The sequence below is a fragment of the Spea bombifrons genome, chromosome 4 (genome assembly GCF_027358695.1).
Source record: "Spea bombifrons isolate aSpeBom1 chromosome 4, aSpeBom1.2.pri, whole genome shotgun sequence".
Taxonomy (NCBI): domain Eukaryota; kingdom Metazoa; phylum Chordata; class Amphibia; order Anura; family Pelobatidae; genus Spea; species Spea bombifrons.
In genome coordinates, this window is record NC_071090.1 from 98,998,669 (window position 1) to 99,019,222 (window position 20,554).

The following is a 20,554-nucleotide window of genomic DNA, read 5'->3' on the forward strand; positions in this document are numbered from 1 at the left end:
ATATTAAAATTAGAAGCCATTTCTTGAAATACTGTTCCTGAGTTGTGGTTTTTTTCGTACACTTACATTATCACCAAATCCTCATATTTTTGTAGCGCACAAAATAAATAAATGGGAAAATATAATTTACAAATGAGGTCAGGCCAGGACAAGAGATTATGCATGCAGAGTGTGTCATTTCTTGAAATACTCTTTCTGGGATGAGTTTCAGTAACACAATTACACTACCAGCATAAAATAAAAATAAAATATTGCTAATAATAACTATTAATAGTTAGAGAAGCACATGATGGATGTCCAAGTGGTCCTTCAGTTGAACTCTTGTGTCCAGCTAGGGTTGCCATCTGTCCCTGTCTGACCAGGACCACGCCAGTCCCTATTCCCAGACTTGCCTCTTCATGCCCCAGAAACCACTGGGTTGGTGCTGCAGGGGGGTTCAGCGGGGTCATAATGTTGCATCACGAGCAACGTCATGTTAGTGTTTGTATGCTTGTGTAATATTGTAAGTATCGGTGTGTTAGAGTTAGTGTGTGTGTAAGTGTGTGTCTCACTCTTCTCACCTCTCAATTTTCTATATTCTGTCTTTCTTTGTCCTCTTCACTCCTACCACACTATTCTCTTTTTTTCTTCCCCTTTCTGCTTTCCTCTTCCTCTTATTTCTCTTCCTTCTTTCTCATATCTCTCCTTTTTCTCTTGCCCCTTCTTTCTCTCCTCTGCTGTGTCTTTCATCTCATTTCCTTTCTCTTTTCTATCTCTTCTTTTCTCTTGTCTCCCTCTGGTTAGACAATCATTCCCCTAACTACAACGCCCAGTAGCAACCCTCCAAAGATTGTCCAGGAAATGGCTAGGCAAAAGGTGGCAACCCTATGTCCTGCAAAGCCAGCTCCACCATTGCATGCTTCAATGTTCACCAATGGTGCTAATTGTGTACTGTTTCTGGGTTGTGTAAAAGTTATATATTTTAATTTGGCTCATTTCGGACCGACTACAATCTTAATTTGAAAATGTCTGTGAGATGTGTGGACAGAGCTGGGAGGCATGCATGACAAAATAGTCAGATGAACCCTAGTAGACCAGCCCCAAGCAGACAGAGCTCAGAGTCAGACATACTACCAGCCGCATGCAGCACCAGTAATAGCAAACATTCTGGCTCTAGTAGCGGTAAAATCTTGTCCACCCCAATTACCAAAGTAAGACACATTTTTAGTTACTACAAAGGCATCACGGAGGGGTCATGTGCTGGTGCCTGGTGGGATTAGAGAAGATTGCTTGTAAATTATTCCATGATAAAGCACAGAATGAAACTACTACCAGTGCCATCACAAGTGTTACCACTACCGCAAGCACTGCCAGCCCTGTAGTTTTTCTAGCCCCTCAGAACAAAAGTGGACCAACACCTTCAGGTGATAGCAGCAGGTCAATTTTTGGTCCAAAAGAAGAAAGGTTCACCTTACTTACCCTGAAGCATCAGTTTATCAAAATAGTCCAATTCTGGGGAAGTTCAGTACATGCCGCTGGATCTGTCTCTCCACTGGTGCGGTGCTTTCGCTGTATAGTATGTGTGTTCAAGATTTTACACTTACATCAGGGACAGTCTCAGTGCAAGGCAGCACATGGGAAGCCTGGACCAGGAGAAGCCCCACCTGTCATCCCAGAAAACATCCCCAATTTGCGAAAGTAGTTCTGGTTTATGACACGGTTGCAAAGTGACGCCACTGGGAGAGCAGAGAGGCTTGTTGCCTGCGCTCCTGCTATTAGGTACAGGACTAGCCCTGACTTACAGATCAGATGGCGCCAGCAGTCAGACTCGATACCTACCTCAACGCGAGCCCACCGCTGCCTACAGTCTTCCTCCACAGTCCCAGGTCCTCTGTAGTTCAGTGAGGACTTCGGTGAGGTGGGTAATGTGCCCTTGTCGTCCTGGCTCGGTCCCTCATCGACTGCTGACTGCTGCTGGAGATGTGCTGTGAGCCTCTTTGGCATGCATGAATGAGAGTTAGCTGGCCATTTTGGTGGCAGACTTCCAGGTGGCTTTTGGAACACTATATGACAGACTTATCAAATAGACCAAAACAAATCAGACACACTTTTCATTTAATTTTTGGTCACTTTGGTCACCATCTCCCTAGGATCTTAGCCTCTTCCTTGTCCCTGTCTCCTTTTCTGCAGATTGGCTTCTTCTCTTGCCTCTTGTTGTTCTTCTGTCTTCGTCCACTTCTCCCCGGTATCAGCTCTGTTAACCAGGCCTCCCGGAGCACGTCCGCAAAACGGCGGAGCCTCCACGCACACCCTCTCCGTCGATTGAACAAGAAGAGGCAAGAGAAGAAGCAAAGCTGTGGAAAAGGAGAAAGGGACACAAAAGTGGTTGGCAGAGAAGCTGGGGAGAGAGTAAATGAGAGAGTGAGAGTGTGAAAGTGAAAACATAACAATATGCCAAAAAATTGGGAGCTCTCTGCTTCGTTTCCATTGGGGATCACTCTTCATTTTTGGACAATAATGCTAATTGGCAAATGTTGTATAATATGAATGCAAATGCTCAAGTCTACTATATAAGACACTGACATCTTGCTTGGTTGCGCAGTTGTCATTTGTACTTGCCACTGTAACTTGACTGTTGTTACCTCTGCCTCGTGTTCCTAGTTCCCCCTTACCCCTCTTGGCTGTTGATTCAGTTGACTTGGCTACTGTTTTTTGGATTATGTTTTCTGGAATTGCCCCACGGATTTTCCCTGTCTAGTTGCTAACCTCATCCTGCCCTCAAACTCTGCATTTCGTATTGTTACTATTGGGACCATTAACCAGCTGCTGACCACGGCATGGCCTGTTTAGTACCTGTCCACATGCCGCTGCTACATCCTCTACAGTTAGTTGCCTAGCTGGACTATCTACCACCCTGTAGGCATTTACAGGTTAGGGACTACTACTATGTAAAAGGGTTTCCAACAGTCTGACACCCAAAGTTTGATGAAGTTTGAACTAGTGTGTCTCTCTCCAGCATTATCTCCATGAATTCCATCATAGCAGGATGCCATCTATATATTAGAACTGCGTATACGATATCCACAAGAAATGCTGAAAATCAGAAATTAATATCATCTGTCCTCAGAGCTTCAATCTTGCAACCTACTGTGTTGTGCGACTCCCAAAGGCTGACATTTAACATCCTTTCTCTAGAAGGTCTATGACCCATCTCTTAAAAAGGTTGGACGTTATGTCAGATTGTAAAAAATAGAGCAGCTGACACATTTTTTAATTTTTTTATTCTTTAATTTGCAATATTCTGAAACAAATCAAGAGGAAAATCTTATTTTCTGTTCTTTATCCTCTTATTTTTTTTTTTTTTTTTAAACACTTACAAGGCTCGGAAAAAAAAGAGTGAGAGAAAGAGACGAGAAAACAAATATAAAGGAAGACAGCAGCAAAAAACCCCACTGGCATTCATAGAACGAACAAGCTGTCATCTTGGTTTTTTTTTTTTAATATATATATAGATTTATGTATATATATCTATTTATAGGATTTCTGTTTTTAAGGGCATGCAAAAAATTAAACAGCAACAAATGAAAACAAGTCAGGCTGGAAATTAGCCTCTCCTCTCCCTTGGGGTCACTGCTCTCAACCCTGTAAGTCGCTTTAATGTATAACTGTAGAACGTAGCAATATAAAACCACTTCATCGGTCCTAACGAGTTCCGCAGAACATTCTGTCCCACCAAGAACTCTCCAATTCAGGTCAGGCACAAAACCAATATGGAATTTCGAGTTCCCCACAATCCCTGAAGATTTGGTGACCTGTTTCTTCCCGGTCTATTTAGAGAAACCTATGCACTCTCGAAGATCCACTTTATTTAGTATGACGCACGCAGAATTATTCTCGGGCTATGGACTCCCACCCTACAAACACACGAAATCCTATAATCCCATGCCTTCTGCAAAAACGCCATAACCTACAACAAAAAAAAATGAACACTTCCTTAGGATTTTGTTTATCTTTGAAGTATGTTCCTGAAAAGTCTTGCAAGGCTTGAAGGTCTGTAATATAAATACAGGTCTTTTTGGAATAAATAGCGCTCTCCTACCTAGAGAACATTTTGTGTTAAGTGAAACCCAAATAATCATAGGTCTTCGGTGAAGTGCGGGGAGCCTTTTCTTAGAGGTGACGCCACAAAATGTGCCGACCCCACATGTAAGAGGAGAAATGCCCTGGCTGAGGACAGACAGACACTAAGCACACTTCATAAATTGCTCCGGCCATGCGTTAGGACTGGTTCTCCCACTGCAAACAATGGATTTAAACATTATTAACGGACCTCGGGGAGATCGGGGGTGGGTCATTTTTATAGAAATTTTTGTTTTCTTTTTTTTTTTTGAAATATATTTTTTTTGCATTCCTGAAACAAAGTAAAACAACATAAAGGTGTGGTAGCGGGGGTCGGGGAGTCCTGCTTTGCGGTAAATACATTTTTTAAAAAACTTTTCGTTTTTTTTTACACTTTTTTTTTTTTCCTTTTTATTTATGGTTGTTCTGTTTTGACGACTCATTTCACGTTGGACGCGCAAACACATGGGAAGGAACGGCTCCACGGGAAGATCACAGTTCTCTCCCCTCAGCCCCTCGAGATTTCAGACGATCCCTCCACCCCCACTCCCCAAATAAAATCAAAAAGAGAGGGGGAAGGGGTCAACAAATTCTCTGCAACATGTCAATGGATGATTCTACCCCTTTATAACTTAAGGGGTAATACAGGTTTGAGCCATTTTCCTCCACATCTTTGGAGGGGTGAAACGTCAAAGGTAAATCATACACTTGAGACTTATTCCCAAGACCTTATCCTATCTTTTCATGGCACTTCAGTCTCCATGAGTCCAGGCAGCAGATATCTGGGGTTAGGTGGTCTGTTTGGGAACACTTAAGGATGGAAGAATAGAAGTCTGGATTATGGAGGGGTTGAGGGGGAGGAGGGATGGGAGGGAACGGCACAAGCATGCGGTCACGTGCTTTTCCTCGCCGCTGGGACTCTCTGAACGGCGGAGCCAAAAGTCTCTGGCACTTCTTTCATGATGAAGCCAGGAGGGCACTACTGGAGCCTGCGAAGAAAGAAAGTAAGAGGGGGAAGTAAGAGAAAATAAAGTTAGACATAATCAGCTATGAGGTTAGCTGTGTGGAAGTTGGCCTAAAGCAGAGCATGGGGTCCAATAGCCTCCCAAAACATTACAGGTTCTCAGACTAAAGACAAATGTTATCTTGCCTTTAGCTTGATTAAACTACCTTAACCATATGGGTTATCTGCGGTGCTAACCTCTCAAGTGCTGAAGGATTAGGTTATGGACTTTTCCTAGCTAGTCAAGTGTGTTTGCACCACTAAAGTGGAATTGATAATTCACCCCGATGAAGGTTGCCATGAGGCTGAAATGTTGGTATAATGTCTGATATTGGCATTTAATAAATGCTGTACAGAGATATTTGGGGTTTTTTTGGCCACCAAAGGCTCAGGCAGGATATTTCATGCAAATTTTCCTCCACGTGATCGCTCACTGGAGACTGTGTTAGAATCTCCCTATGAAGCTGCGCAGAAAGATGTAACACACTTCATGTCATCGATACATTGTTCTGGCACATTGTTCACATTCAATAAAATTACCATCATGGTATAAAGCAAACATTACCGTCACTGGAGTGGTGCCACTGGGGCTCCTGAGCAGTGGAAGTGGACATTCTGCCACTTGCCATCACGGCGATGCCAGACACGGGTCTCCTCAGACTGGCTAGTACGAGGCCGGCCTTGAGTATCAATGTATTGCGTCAGGCGGATGTAGGCGATGCAGGCGGCATCCTCTCCCACCACATGGACGTGAGGATTCAGGATGGTCGTATGGATTGGTTTATTGTTTTTGGACAACACTAAGAACCACATAGAGAATTTCATGGTTAGAACTTGGCTTACATTGTGCAAGAACCAGAAGAAGCATGCTTTAGAGAAATCTGTCATGGAAGGGGTCACTGCTTCAGTGTTTGTGAGGGTGAATGATAGATACTAGTATCCACCAACACAAACGACATTCTTAATATTCAACACTCATTGAAACATTATAAGCACAGATGACTAACAGGTGAAGACCACGTTACGAGACATGGTTCTTTTGAAAATAAACAAGTTTGTGTGTGGTTTAAGATATAATCAAATTGATGAGGCCTGGTGGACAAAATGAGTAAATAACTGATTGCATTAAGAAGCCTCGGGCATTTTGGTGTGCTAATAATATGAAACGCTCCTGTGGGGTGATGGAAACAGAAAAGGGTTCTATAAGAATTCTGAGAAGAGTCTAATATTGGAATATATTTCAGCTTCTTACAGTTCTCGAAGTAAAAACGGTGGAAATCTATCCCCTCCACCAGGTTACCCAGAGCTTCCGGCTCAAACGTGGTCAGTCCGGGGTCACAGATCTTCCTGTAACAGCAATTTACAAACATCATTTATCTATCATAAGGCAAACTTGTAGGGTGCACTCCCTGCCCACTCACTGAAAAGCAAAATGTACAAGCTACACTATCAACATTTCTCTTCCCGACCCATCCTCATCCAAGCAGTCTTCTCCTACGGTTTCACTTCTCCCTCAACCAACTAGACTAGATTGTAAGCTTGCAAGAGCAGGGACCTCTTTTCCTTTTGTACCAATTTGTTTTTGTTTGTGATCTAAAATGTATCCTGCCAACTGTGATTGTAAAGCGCTACGGAATCTGCTGGCGCTATATAAATAAATGTAATTTCTATTTCATCAGTTGTTTAGATATAACAATATCTACAATTTGATATATATTCTAAAACGTCAGTTTTATTTCTTTCCTTTTGCTTCCTATACATTTGTTTTTGACACTCAAATTAACTTTTATACAAGTGTATAGTTTAGCTGAATGGTCTTAACATATTTATCCTGATTTTTGTATACTTAAATGTAAAAATGCAAGCCCATATACATAGAATTAAGCCATTTTTTTGGAATTAAGAACATTCTGAATTATTTGTATGATTATCATTGTATTGCTATTATGCAAACTCAGTTGCAATGTCTCAAAGTTAATAAATGATGAGTATAAAAAGAACAAAAGAAGTGTGCAATTTATGTGCTAAGGCTGCTTTTTTCCTGCCACTGAATCAAATCAGATCATTTGCCAAATGGCTTTTAGTTTTAAATCAACTCTACCATGACTATTCATCCCCATTTTTACGAGTCCTTGGGCACTCACGCGTATGCCTCGAAGTCCCCATTATTCACGGCCTCGATCAGCTGTTCCGTTATCTTAATTATTTCTTGTTTCCGAGCTACAAAAATAGACAATTAAGTATAATTGGAAAAGCATGAAGAACACTGACCAGACATATTTTCAGGCGCAAAACGACTGACAGCCGAATATAAGGGTCACAGAAAAAGGAGAAGGGGCAGAGCTGGACAAATCAACGTAAATCCAAGTATCCAGAGAGAAAATTGTTTGATTTTTTGAAGCAAGACAATATGCATAAGTATGTGAGCGGGATGCAACCTAAACTGGGTCACTAAAGATGACCAGGCAAGAGATTGTCTTGGTTGAAGGGAGTAAAGGAGTTTGGAAAGAGAGATTGAAAGAGAGAGAGAGGAAAAGGATTCTTCTAGGAGAGCTTTAGATCCATAAGTGACCCATGGAGTATGATGCTTACCAAGAGGGAGCTAAAAAGTGGATAATGACATCATCTGTATATTAATCAATAAAGAAAGATGTAATTGAAATAAGAGATTATATGGAAAGAACAGGACAAACAAGGAAAATGATTGCGGGAGATACTGAGAATGAGTGACGGTGAGAACATGTTATTGGCAAGAGTGGTAAGGATGAAAAAGTGCAGGGATGCTTTGAATGTAAGGCAAATGCCTAGAAAGGTGTGTGTGAGTGAGTGCTCTACTTACGCTGTACAAACGGAGAGTTTAGGTGGGGCTGGGAAAGCCGATGCTGCGTGTTGGAATACTGCACCCCCTCTGCTTCTGAGCCTCGTCTGACTGTGTTAAATATATCTGTAAATCTAGCAGCTGGGAGTGGGGAGACGGAGAAACCAGGAGTAGAGAGACGGGAACAGGAGACAGAAAGAGAGACAGGGAACAGAGACAGGATTGAAGAAACAAGAGACAGAGAAGCAGAGGCAAGGCACAGACACCGATAGACGAGTGCAATAGATTGAAGACAGTGAGGAGGAAAGGCAAGAGAATCAGAAGATTGGAGATAAAGAAAAAAGAACAGGGGAGCAGAAAGAGAGCATTCCAAGGAAGAGCAGGAGATGAGAAAGAAAAGAGTTTAAAGAAAGGAAACAGAAAAGAAAGGGTCCAGGGAAAGTAAAGGGTGGCAGGGTTTTGGAGCAAAAAGGAAACAGATAACAAAATGGAGAAAAAAATGAGATAAACAGATATCAACACAGATAGAGCAGAGACGCAGTAGCAATGCGCATGACACATAACACAACAAACAACGTTTCTTACAAAACAAGCCACACAACAAATAGCAAGAACTGAAGCTTCCAACCCCCCCCAAGACAAAGAAGTGTCGGGGGTCAGTCCCACCCTCCACACAAACAGTGACATCACGGTGACAGAAACACAAGGGACCTCTAGAAACTCTACCCAGCTTTCTCCACAACAGGAGAATCACCGCCGAATTGGAATGGAAACTGCAATAACACTGTGGTCAACGGCATTGCTATACTGTACGTTTTTGGTAAATGCATATTATAGTTATCTTGTAAAGCGAGAAGTCTGTTCTCATCTTAGTATCTAGGAATCCATTTTTAATGGGCAAAAAAAATATTAGATTTTCTATCAAAAACAAATAAAATATCCCCAAATAATATTAAAGGCCTGTGGACAATACTGCATATGACATACTTCATGCATATATATTGCATGCTATATAAGTGTTTGGGGTCTCCCGGTTGACCCATACTCCTACTTACGCTGTGCAAGTGGTGAGTGGGGGAAGGATGGGGAAAGGGGCTGCTGAGCGACCGCTGGTTGTGGTCCCTCAGCTTCCAGAGCCCCCGAGCCCCTTCTCACTGAGCTTAAAATGTCTGAGAACTTCAGCACTAGAGAGAACAGGAAGAGAAAAGGAGGTGAAGAAAGACAGGGAAAGGAACCGATGGGAAACGGTGAGAGAGGTCAAGAGATGCTTGCCAGAGAGACATGGTAAGAGACAAGAATGTGGTACCAGGAGATGAAGCGTGTGAGTGGTGATGGGTAAATGAATGAGGAAGGGTGGTGAAGACCCAAATGTTGAATGAAAACGGGAAATGGGAATGGAAATGTTTATGTCTCAACATAGTAATGCTGTGTATATTCTGTCCTTGGCCGACTGGAGGGGAACACTGCCCTAGGTCAGGTCTGTAGCAGTGCCTAACATAAATATGTCACTGACTGAGTGGAATAAATGCATTATTACTTCAGTAAGATGATTGTGAATATGAGGAATAGGTTTACTGCAGAAATGGAAGAGGTTAATACAGGTACAGAATTTAGAGGCTCATGGGCCTCCGTAGATGTTTTACCGATGGTGGGTACTGGGGATCCATGACCAAGTCTCCCAAGCCACTGTCCCTTTATTTTATCCTTAATTTTATTTTAACCTCATTGCAGACCACCATTATTTTTTAAGACAAAACGATGAATAAAAATATTTGTGAGTTTTACAGCAGATAGACAAAGGATTAAACTATGTTTCCAATTATTTCTTATTTGCTCTCAGATTTTGTGTGATGGCCCTTCACAGTCATGGAGGATGGGATCAGTAGAGGAACATAGTGGCAATTGAGTCCTGTGCTGGGTTATTCTCTGGGTTTTGGGTTGCCACATGCCACCCCATTCTCCTTTGAGCACGCTACTACTGGAGAGGAGGATGGCCAGTGGCCTCAGTTCATGGTGATCCAGTGCTTGAAGTGAATGAAGAAGCTGGGTATGCTATAGTATCTGGTGGCTGCATACACTACTACAGCTAGGCCAGCGATAGACTAAGGGCGAAAGAATGATACTAGACGATACTAGACACCACAAATAGTGACGTAGTCGGTGCTTGCGCTTCATGATCGGTCTCAGCTCCAAACAGAGCTGACGTTCCAGATGAAAAATATACAACAGCTATGCTGATTGACAAAGCACTGTTTACTTTTTGTATTCCATTCCTAATAAATTTATGCTAACAACACAAGTGGATCGTTTGTGTTTCTATATTTAAAGAGCAATACTAGCAATTTGATGTTCGAGGGCAAAGAACTAAAGAAAAATAAGCAAAAATTGTTATTTTCCATTCTACCAAATACATCTGTCCCAGCACTTTGGGCATTATGGAAAAAAAAACTATTTTATTGCATGGTGCTAAATCTACAAACCAGCAGACAAAACCAAATGTTCCAGGACTGCCCTTTACACAAAACATACTTGATGTATTATAGAAATTATAATTTTATGGGGTGGGAGATTTCTTCTGATAGCTCTCCAGCTAGAGATCCATTAGAAAAAGTACAGGTTCAGGTGGAAACACTGTCTTTGACGAGAATACTATGAACATGGTGGTGGGCAGAAAAACTATACATGTGTAATGATGCGAAAACATAGGACAATAATGACATCAGAGGAAGTTAAAATTTCAGAGGTCTGTGGCGAGATGGGATGTATCAGTCTAGTAACTGGGTCAAACGATTCCTACTCCCTTTGTTTCAATCTTCTGTTCCCCTTGTTTATCCTTCTCACCCAGCAACTCAATACAAAGGAGGGGATGGCTTGGGCGATAGATGGAAGCAGATGGTAGAAAGGTTAAGGCAGATCTTATGGACGGAGGTGAGCTGTAAGTGACCGGAGGGAACATCACAGTACCTTTCATTTCTTCATCTTCTGGGTTTGTGTGTGTACTGTCTGAGGACTCCTGCGGAAAAAGAAGACAAGAGAGGCAGGGTTGTAATGGGATCTGGAGAGAAACTTTAAGAAGTGTGATGAATGGATAGGAAAAAAGAGAAGGGAAATACATCCTAGCATGTGGAAAGCCGCCATCCTAGTTCCATGTGCCCAATAAATTACATTAAAGTTCACTCGATTTCTTAAGGTCACACAACTCTTAAAGGATGTCGTAAATATCAAATCTTCAAAGATAGTATTACCGGTGTGGCAGAATACACTACAGGTCCAGGCCGACAGCCGATAACCAAGCAAACAATGTGGCAGCAACAACGCATTAACACCAGTCTTCCATATTATTTGGAGAACTGAGCATTCACAAGGAGGGCTAAAGGTACTATATATTCCAACAATGCCACCGGGAGCCACCATAAATATCCTTTTTTCAGCTTCAGACATTAAAGCTCAAGTCCATCTAATATCCTAGTACTAATACCAAAAAACAAATACATATGTAATATAAATAGATAAACCTACTTTCACAGTAGGAACACAAAACAGTAGAGATTCAATTTAAGATAATAGTAAAAATAAGGTTTGACGTTTCTACAGCAGAAAAAGGAGCACACTATATGGGCTTAATGGTTCTTATCTGATGTCAAATTATCAGGTAGAATGGACTCTACAGCTATATGTTTGGCACCAAGCAAGACTTCATGGAACTATGGGCAGGGTGGACTCTTCCCTGGCCTATGTATCAAGAACCAACATCAGTGAGCTTCTGCTGCAGGAAGAGATTGGCTGACCCCATACAATGTATAGTAAAATGAGATTTGGATATTTCTCCAAATAGGCCAGCTCAGCCCTCCATGCTGGAAGACCTTGTCTATGTTGGATCCCCATACCGCATAGTGATAGTGAGAGAGTTTAAATGCAAACTCTGACTTTGGTAAACCCCCAAGGTCTTTGTTCATATGGTTATAATTCATTTTTACCCGGGTCTGGATATGTACCTGCTCACCATGCAGTGGTTGTTCTTAACTGCATTCTCTAGAGCGAGGTTCAGATGTTTCTGGATCTGTATTTTACTTATGCTTCACTTATTCATTACTCCGTTACCTTCTGTTTTATACAAATGTGTCCATCATTTTTCCTAATTGATATTAAACATGTATGCACAGTTATTGTATTCTCACCCTTGCTTAGTGTTACTGGATCATCAATTTGTTTCCAGTTCACACAATTTTCACATGTTATTGACCAGCGTTCCATCATTAGATTCGCACCTCTATTCATTTCACACCAATTATCTTTTCTGTGAAACAATGCTTATAACGACGCTGTTTGCTCACCACTCACAGCCTGTGTAATCAACTACAATTATAGTATATGAGGGTTAATTATAAAAAGTGATTCAGGTCCAGCATTACAAACAATGGAATGGTCCAATCAGCAGGGCCACACTGTTCACCGCAACGGCCAACAGATCACTAACCAGAATCACTTTTTATATATAACCCCCAAAGAACAGGTAAATATTGTGTTGGCCTTTAAAGCTGCTTTCTGGCATTGCACACTGTTGCCAAAACCTTTTGCTTGCTATTTCTTTCAATGTATTCCCTATCAAGGGTTCACGTAACATAGACCAAATTATTGTCTTCCATGTAAATGGAAGGCAGTGAAGAATTGATTAGAGGTTGTTTTTAACATATGTCAGAGGATTTATGACATAGTTTCATCCCCTGATTTCCCGTAAAATCAAGAGGTTTCATTATTATTATTATTATTATATAGATAAAAAGGGCCCTGTTTCATCTCACCAAGTTAACTATACATTATACAGGGCCAACTTATTGTTCTTTCTGAAATCATGGTTGGCCCTTCATAATACACAGTTAAGTTGATTTTCTGTTTTAACCTCTAACTCATAAAACCAACTCTTAAGGTGCTGTAGGTGGGTTCATAGCTTGGTTGAACTGCGAGCAACCTGGACAGCTAAGGATAAGGAGTGCTCACAAAGTTGGACGTAAGAAAGACTGATTTCCTAAAGTAAAAAGCATGAGGGCACATGATTTTCGGCTGTCACTTAAGGTTGCATACGCTCAAATTCCCCTGGTATGTTACATACTACTTGTTATGTCCTGTCTACCCATTGTACAGCACTACGGAATTTGATGGCGCTATATAAAACAATAAATAATAATTATAATAATCTTGTTGCCAATCTGAAGTGACCTTGCTACACATTTTCAAAAATTAAAGGTGTGTACACTGCCCTCCCTGAAGCCCAAGCAACTAACAGTTATGGCAGGACCTATAATTCCAACACATCCCAGTAACAGTATCCTATCCACACAATATACATTAATCCAGGCTGGGACTGGCCATCTGGCACACTGGGAAAACTCCTCGTGGGGCTCTGGCCACCAGCACCACACACTAATTCAATCCACAACTCCAGCAGATCAGGTGCTGCAGTTTGCGGCCGGCAGCTGGATACGCCTGGGTGTTACGTGATCATAAGAAGTTTAGGTTAAAGAACGCAATGCTGCTCTGGGAGAGACGTGGCTAAGAACCTACGATCATCTAGAGGCCTTCCAAAACTAGTTGGTTAACTTGGAGTTACTAATGGCTATGAGTTCAATTTACTAAAGTGTGAGCATCAGCAACATGAAAAAAATTATCTTACTCCATAAAGTATAACATATACAAGTTGTTTTGTCCGATTTGGTTTCTTTTTGTTTCTATAGACCTGGAGGCTGCCATTGTTATCAGTCATATGACATTCTGGGTGCCTTTCTTACCACACTGTGCACATTTTTTAAGGCAATGCCAATGAAGTCCATTGCTCCATAGACTTTCAATAGTTGGAATGGTCATTTGGGCGATAGAATAAGCCATTCTATTACTTACCACAAGGCAATATATTGAGGAATCTCTGCGTCTGTCTAGATAATGGGGCAAAAACAGCAAACTATTTTTGATACAAGTTCTAAAAAAATAATCCAGCCCAGTGTTTCATTTTGCCATCACCCCACCGATAGAAGCTTCAGTACATTGTCTGGACTCTTTCAAACCCAATTGAAGCCAGAAGCTCATCAAGGACCTAAAATACATTGTGCTACAAAACCATCTACTATCACATTGGTTAATGGCATTGTGCACATATATGGCGGCGGATGATATAGAGGAGAGAGGGTTGTGAAACATGGCATTTGAAGAGAGAGGTAAATGTGGCAAATACCTTTATCCCGTCCACCAGGTTATGAATAACTGTGGTTTGAGGTTCCTACAGAGGAAGAAAGAATGAGAAATGGGAAGAAGGAGAGACCAAGAAAACAGATCAGGGACAGGGGATAAAAGGGAGGGTTAGGAAGACAGAGGGAGGGAAAAGTAAAGGGGTATTGTAGGGGTGAGGTAGGAAGAGCGAATAGAAAGGGTGTTGACATGAGGAAAAGGCCAGGGACAAGGACAGTTTGCGTTAAAAAGGGGGAATAAAAAACTGGGTATTAGGGAAAAGAGAATGGAGGAGCGACAGAGAGATATGCTATACTAACCTCTATCTAACCCACAAAGAAATCACAGGCCAGTCTTAGCCACAGACAGACAACAAACTACTCTCTCCCAGAGACAGACCAAACTTATCTGAACCACGAACACATAATAACAAAGTTCCCTGACACCACAGAGAGATCTTCCTGAGACAGACCACAAACACCTCTAATTCACTAACACAAAACAGGCTGCTCCGGGTCGTGGACAAGAAAAGGGCATCATCCATTCACACCACAAAGTGATAGGTTCTCAGAATGACAGAAAGAGACAAAGATACCAGACTCTTCGGCGTTCCCCAGTGAGCAATCAAGTAGTGTCATAGCTCCCCACCCTCAAAATGCCATAGACACAAACAGGGCTGTGAGCTGACTCAGTCTCCCCATCCAGTTCCTCAATTATCATACCAGTGCTGCTGGAGGAATGGGCCCCTTCGGACTAGTCACACCAGCGCTGTTCTTGGTACTGTTTGTCTGAGGCTGTGAAAGAAAATGAAAGGCATTTAAACAGATAGGACTTGGTTACCTTGTAAGCCAAACTATAAGTCCAACATGGGATGGCAACATTCCAGTTCTGCTGAATGAAAATGCATTTGTTGACCACCCAAAAGACAAACCAATTGAAGTTGTCAATAAGGTTGCTAGAGGGAGAGTTGACAGGAGAGTTTTCCGCTCCTTGGCTCCACTATATGTCACGAAGAGCCAACCCTGGTGACCTTATGATTCAGGTACAGTTTGTCTGTCCACGTATAATGCAGAGCTACAAGGGAAATTTCTCCGGACTCTCTCTTTAGTGAATAGACCCCAAGGTTTACATTCCAAGTGCCCCAAGGAACCAAGACCGGGGCGCTTTGTAGGTAGGGTACGAGCAAAGAAATGGTGTTCTAGACTCATAACTATCCTGTCAATGGAAGATCTAGCACAATTCATACGGAATCATAAAAAGGAATTGCTCTGTGTACTAAGCCTATTCGTGCATGACTGTGTATGTTTGAACAACTGTTTGGATGTGATCGAGACAATGTCTATGTCAGACTTACCTTCCCAACATCTGTCTTCTTATTCAGCAAACTCTTGGCTGCTACATTCAGTCAAATGGAGAGACAGAGAGTCACGTTAGTTTGCGGCATTGTCTAGTTGGTGGGGAAAGCATGTATATGTGCACGCCTGGGTATCATTACATATGAGAGGTGTGTGTAGAAGTGTTTGCCACTGGTTTTCTCCTCCAATATTTCACCACTATGTATATTTTTACAATTGCTCTTGGTCTTACAGTCTCCGATGACCTCTAACAGTGGGGATAATTAGGTAACATATCACTCTAACATTTCATTAATGTCCCTAGTTTAAGAAAAAAAGCTACCACCATCCCCCTATCATGGCCACCCAACCTCCCGCATTGCCACAGTACTACTAACAGAGCAGTGTAGGAGATCAGAGTATAAAAGGAAAATCAAAGAACTACAACTTACCTCTCAAGAAAGAAGAAAGAAGCCGAATAAAAGAAGGAACAAGAAAGAGATTGATACAGAGGAGAAAAAGAGAGGTGCAGACAGAAAGAGCAAGAGGAGAATCAGCAAGAAGAGTGAAAAGGAACAAAGAGGAGATACACAGCGGTAAGATACACATGGTGGGCACTGTCAGATGGCACATTTGTGCATAAACTGCGGGCATCGGCAGGCTGGCAAGACAAAATGCCCATCACATGCCCAAACAGGGATGTACTTTACCTATATTCACAAACCCCACTTCCTGCAATTTACATTATCTGCCTCATCCTGGATATCCCTGACAGTGTATACAGCACTACACCAGTGACCCAATGGGCTTACAATCTATTCCCAGGCAAAGACACAGCAAACTCTTTCTAACGACTGCACGCATTACAGCACAGGCGCACAATGCTCACACTACACACACGCGTACACCTACTGTGCCGATGCATGGAGACACAAACACCTATGCATATACACCCATATACACTGCCGCGCAGACACACAAACTGCTCACAACGCTCTGCGTTTAATCACACACGGACAAATGCTCTCTAGTGTGTACATTCAATGACAGATACCCTTACACATATATGCCGCTGTGTGCAAAAGAATATGCCGACCTATAAACATTTCTATGATATTACAAACAATACAAAAATAAACACTTATGTGCGTAGGTCTTTCTCTCTTTCACGGTAAATAAATATAAACTGTTCTACCTAGACATAAATAGGGCTCCCGTGTGAATTTAAACAACTGCACCCCTCCCCCCAAAAACAAAAAAATCTAATTTTTAAAGGAATCGTAGGTAGGACAAAACTAAAGAAGGATGAGACATATGCAAGAAAGAAAAAATCCAGAATGCTTGACATTGTACAGAGCCGAGGTCGGAGTGAGCAGATATATCGTTAATTAAAGGGACAGTTTAATGTCATTGACACAGTTATAAAGAATCATGCAGATTAAAGTACAAAGTACAAGCCTTTATCTTGCGTAATGGCTAATTTACACACTCTGTATTTTTTTAGTTAAATAAATAAAATTATATTATTGGTTTTTACTCTTTATTAGGAAAGTTATAGCCATTATATATATATTTATATATTATATATATATTTATATATATATATATATATATATATTTGAATTAACATCTAACAATGGTGGGTTTATTTTTGCAAATATAGTCTTCAAGTTACAGGCTATTCCACCCGTACTAAAAATCAACCTTGTGCCTTCTGCGTCCTTTTGGGTAACATGTATAAGAGAAATCCTGCTCTGACTGCATAAAAGTACGACTTTTAGAAGGACTTCTGGGCAGAGACAAGCAGCAAAGGGCACAAGGTATAGAACCGATGCATGCAGTGTATTTTAATGATATTATATATATATATATATATATATATATATATATATATATACACATCATGCATATTTCACATAAGAATTGACTCTGTGCTATTATTTTCTATTTTTCTGTTTAGAATGCACATTATTCACTTGAAACGTGTACGTAAATGCTTCCTTGAACCGCAATGTATTAATTGTAACCAACTGGGCATTGGTTACTAAAAAAAGAAAAATAGATCTGAAATGAGGACACATGAGAAATGTTCACTGAGCTACACATATTCAAAAATGACATTTAACAAATATAGATATGAAAACACGCATTACTCATCCTCCTATATGCATATACACGGTTCTATGAACATATTTATAATTCCAAGACTCTCTCTATACATACGCTCAGATTATACAGTCTGAATCATTCAGGAAGAAAATGAGAGCGTTCAGTGTGCTAGATCGAAGGCACAGCCGACCACAACAGATGTACTACCAGTGCCGTGTACACTGTCAGTTTGTCAGAGGCTGGGGCTGCTTTCTCAGCACATGCCATGCACGTGACATGCCCGGGCGTACCGCATGCACCAGGGAACCCACACGACATGCAGCATCTCCGGGGAGACACCCAGGTTAGACCCCTAAATATCACTTATATAGTCAACCTAGACACCATAAAGAGGTAGAGCCTATGATCTGTATGCCTAGCAGTTCATATTCACACGTTCCCAGTATCTCTGACATTCCATATAAGCATACATAAAGTCTGATACGCCTGACATACAATATAAAACCTTTTACAGTCAATAGCGAAAAGGAGTGCTTGCTTCTGGATCAGGGTTGTCAAACTTGTTCCTCAAGGTAAGTCAACCAGCCAGAGCTACAGCCCTGAGGAATGGAGTTGGGGACCCCTGATGCAGTAAAGAAACTCAAAAAAAGCTTGGGATGTGCATAAAACTATGATAAGGAATACATAAGTACAACAGAATTAAAAAAAGAGTGGAGCGGATGGGACAATTGGTTCTTTTCTGCCTTCGCTACCTATGTACCTGGTCACTGGTTTGTTATTCCACACCCTTAATCAACTGTAAGGGTGATAAGCTATATGACACCTTAATAACCCAAACAGCCAAGCAGCTGGGAGAAAGCAGCCACATGCAGTCACCTCTCAGGGGAGGAAAGGGGCAGACGTGGAGGAGGGGGTTTGTGCCCTGAGGGCACATCTACCTTGTTCCACCAACCCCAGGGCTGTACTAGTGGCCGCAGTGGTGATTGTGGCAGGAGCTGTGGTCTGTCTGCCCACTGTGAGAAGACGAAGAGCAGAGAAAAAGGAGGAGGAAAAGGTACAGGTAAAGATAGATAGGTGGGAGAGAAGTAGAATAAAATTACGGGCAAGAAACAGGGGAAAACAGGAAGGGAATAGAGAAGGACGAAAGGGCACAAGAAAAATAGACAGAAAACAAGGGTGAGCATAAATAACAAAGGATATGCATCAAAATAGAGCATGAGGAGGGAGGCGCAGCAGAGATTGTAAGAATAAACAAGATGGAGAAGAAACAGGAGCGTAGGAGAGTAAAGTAAAGTAGAAGAGAGAGGAGAAATGTAGTAAGTAGCACAAGGCAGATTGAAAATAAAGGAGCAAATAGAAACCCCAGACAAACTGTTCCATACTATTCCCTAATTTTCATGGACCCCCTCCATATGAAGCCTCAAAGGTTGTTTCAGTAGAGCAAGAATATGTTTTCCAGGTGATAGCTCCCATGGAGCACTAAATCATCATCATCATCATCATGAAGGATTGCTTAAGGCAGCTTGTGTGAGGATAACACGAGCTATAGCTCATCTATGTGGAAGAATCACAGGTCATATACCTATGCCTTAGTCATTTCTTTTTAAAAGCATCTTACTGTAGTTCGTTGTGATGATCTCCGCAGAGTATCATGAGCGTGACCCCTACAGCAGGGATAACTATTGAAAAGAGCTGCAAGGAGTACACCAGCAGGATCTGCAGATCACTTCACATGGTACAGCTTCTTAGGAAATAACACCGTACCTACTTTGGGTGAATTGATGACTTACCAGAAAAGTTCCTTGTTGCCAGCATCGTAGTCAGGATGGCCCCCTGTGTAAATAGCACAATATTATATATTAGGTGGGTGACGTCATGAGGGTGTACAGAATGGAACGAGAGGTGGCATTTGCACTTACCTTCAGCTTCCGGCGAGCATTAAATTTCTTGAGACACTCCACTGTTTCCTGTCTGTGCATCATGGAGGCAACGGTGGAACGTTGCTGTGGGAATTAAATAGAGAAGAAGTTGGACCAAATGGCAAATATCCCTCTTGCCAAATTATCCGTCCTACCAAATCTTTTCTCTTCCCATCTTTTCACACATTTGGAAGTTCAGGACCCTATTCCAAATATTACAAGTAGTTTTGTGGCAGCCACTGCTTTTGATTTTGTCCATATTAAATAAGCCTCTAACATTAAATCTAGAATGTTTCTGCCCAACAGAATTTGAGTGTTTTTATCAGGGTAAGGGGAATGCGATTAGCCCTCAACATTAAAGCTTTGATCTGCCTTTGAATCCCAACAGGTTCCACCAGTGCCTACAATCCAAAGACCATTGCCACCAACAGGATCTATAATCTTGAATTTAAACAGGTCCATCACGATAAAAAGACAGCAGTACTCACGCAGACCCATGGATGTTTAAGAGCTTCATGAGCAGTAATACGTTTGGCTGGATTGATGGTCAACATCTGGTTAATGAGGTTTTTGGCTTCAGGGGTCACCGTGTCCCACTCTGGAGATGGAAACTAAAGGAAGATAGAAAAGGTTTATGCGTTCAGCACCCAAGCAGAAATTATCCCGATGACATTAGTCTTGCTTTCGTTCACAAAGTTACCAGGATTCCATAAATAGCGGATTGTGGGCTTGAGAAAAGGTTACTATTCGTGTTCATGAATGGAATACGTATTTTCAAATGAAACCATTGGGTAGTACTACAGGGTAGACGTAATACATTATTAAATGAATTAAGTCTTTTCACATTCCTGCCGTGCTTTTCATGTGGTTACTTGTTAAAGGGGAAGTCCCATTGAGAAATAACATTTTTCTCATTGAGCATAAAACCCAGTGGTGTATACAAGTAATGCAGGTTAGCATTGAGAAAAGCCTGGGTCTATCTTATTTTCTTCCAATAAACCTCCTTTATCTGCGGACCTGGAGGCTGCCATTGTTGTCAATCGTGATATTGTAG

The 20,554-nt window shown here is 41.6% G+C and overlaps 1 protein-coding gene across 16 annotated transcripts in view; it reads right to left on the reverse strand.

Annotated features, from left to right (window-relative positions):
• Positions 1-3,245: 3,245 nt before the first annotated feature.
• CAMK2B (calcium/calmodulin dependent protein kinase II beta) overlaps positions 3,246-20,554 on the reverse strand; it is a 58,509-nt gene continuing 41,200 nt past the window's right edge. For 2 of the 16 annotated variants that reach the window (XM_053462799.1, XM_053462798.1), the window contains exons 10-23: positions 19,989-20,111; positions 19,501-19,584; positions 19,372-19,414; positions 18,520-18,594; positions 15,493-15,530; positions 14,861-14,932; positions 14,146-14,190; positions 10,884-10,932; positions 8,975-9,103; positions 7,941-8,060; positions 7,246-7,321; positions 6,354-6,448; positions 5,667-5,901; positions 3,246-5,087 (exon numbers count right to left, since the gene is read on the reverse strand). In XM_053462799.1, coding sequence (XP_053318774.1) covers positions 5,669-5,901; positions 6,354-6,448; positions 7,246-7,321; positions 7,941-8,060; positions 8,975-9,103; positions 10,884-10,932; positions 14,146-14,190; positions 14,861-14,932; positions 15,493-15,530; positions 18,520-18,594; positions 19,372-19,414; positions 19,501-19,584; positions 19,989-20,111 — 1,182 coding nt within the window. In that variant the 3' untranslated portion in view covers positions 3,246-5,087; positions 5,667-5,668. Of the gene's footprint in view, positions 5,088-5,666; positions 5,902-6,353; positions 6,449-7,245; positions 7,322-7,940; positions 8,061-8,974; positions 9,104-10,883; positions 10,933-14,145; positions 14,191-14,860; positions 14,933-15,492; positions 15,534-18,519; positions 18,595-19,371; positions 19,415-19,500; positions 19,585-19,988; positions 20,112-20,554 lie in introns of all 16 variants that reach the window. The other 14 variants (XM_053462803.1, XM_053462802.1, XM_053462814.1 and 11 more) reach the window with 11 other exon arrangements.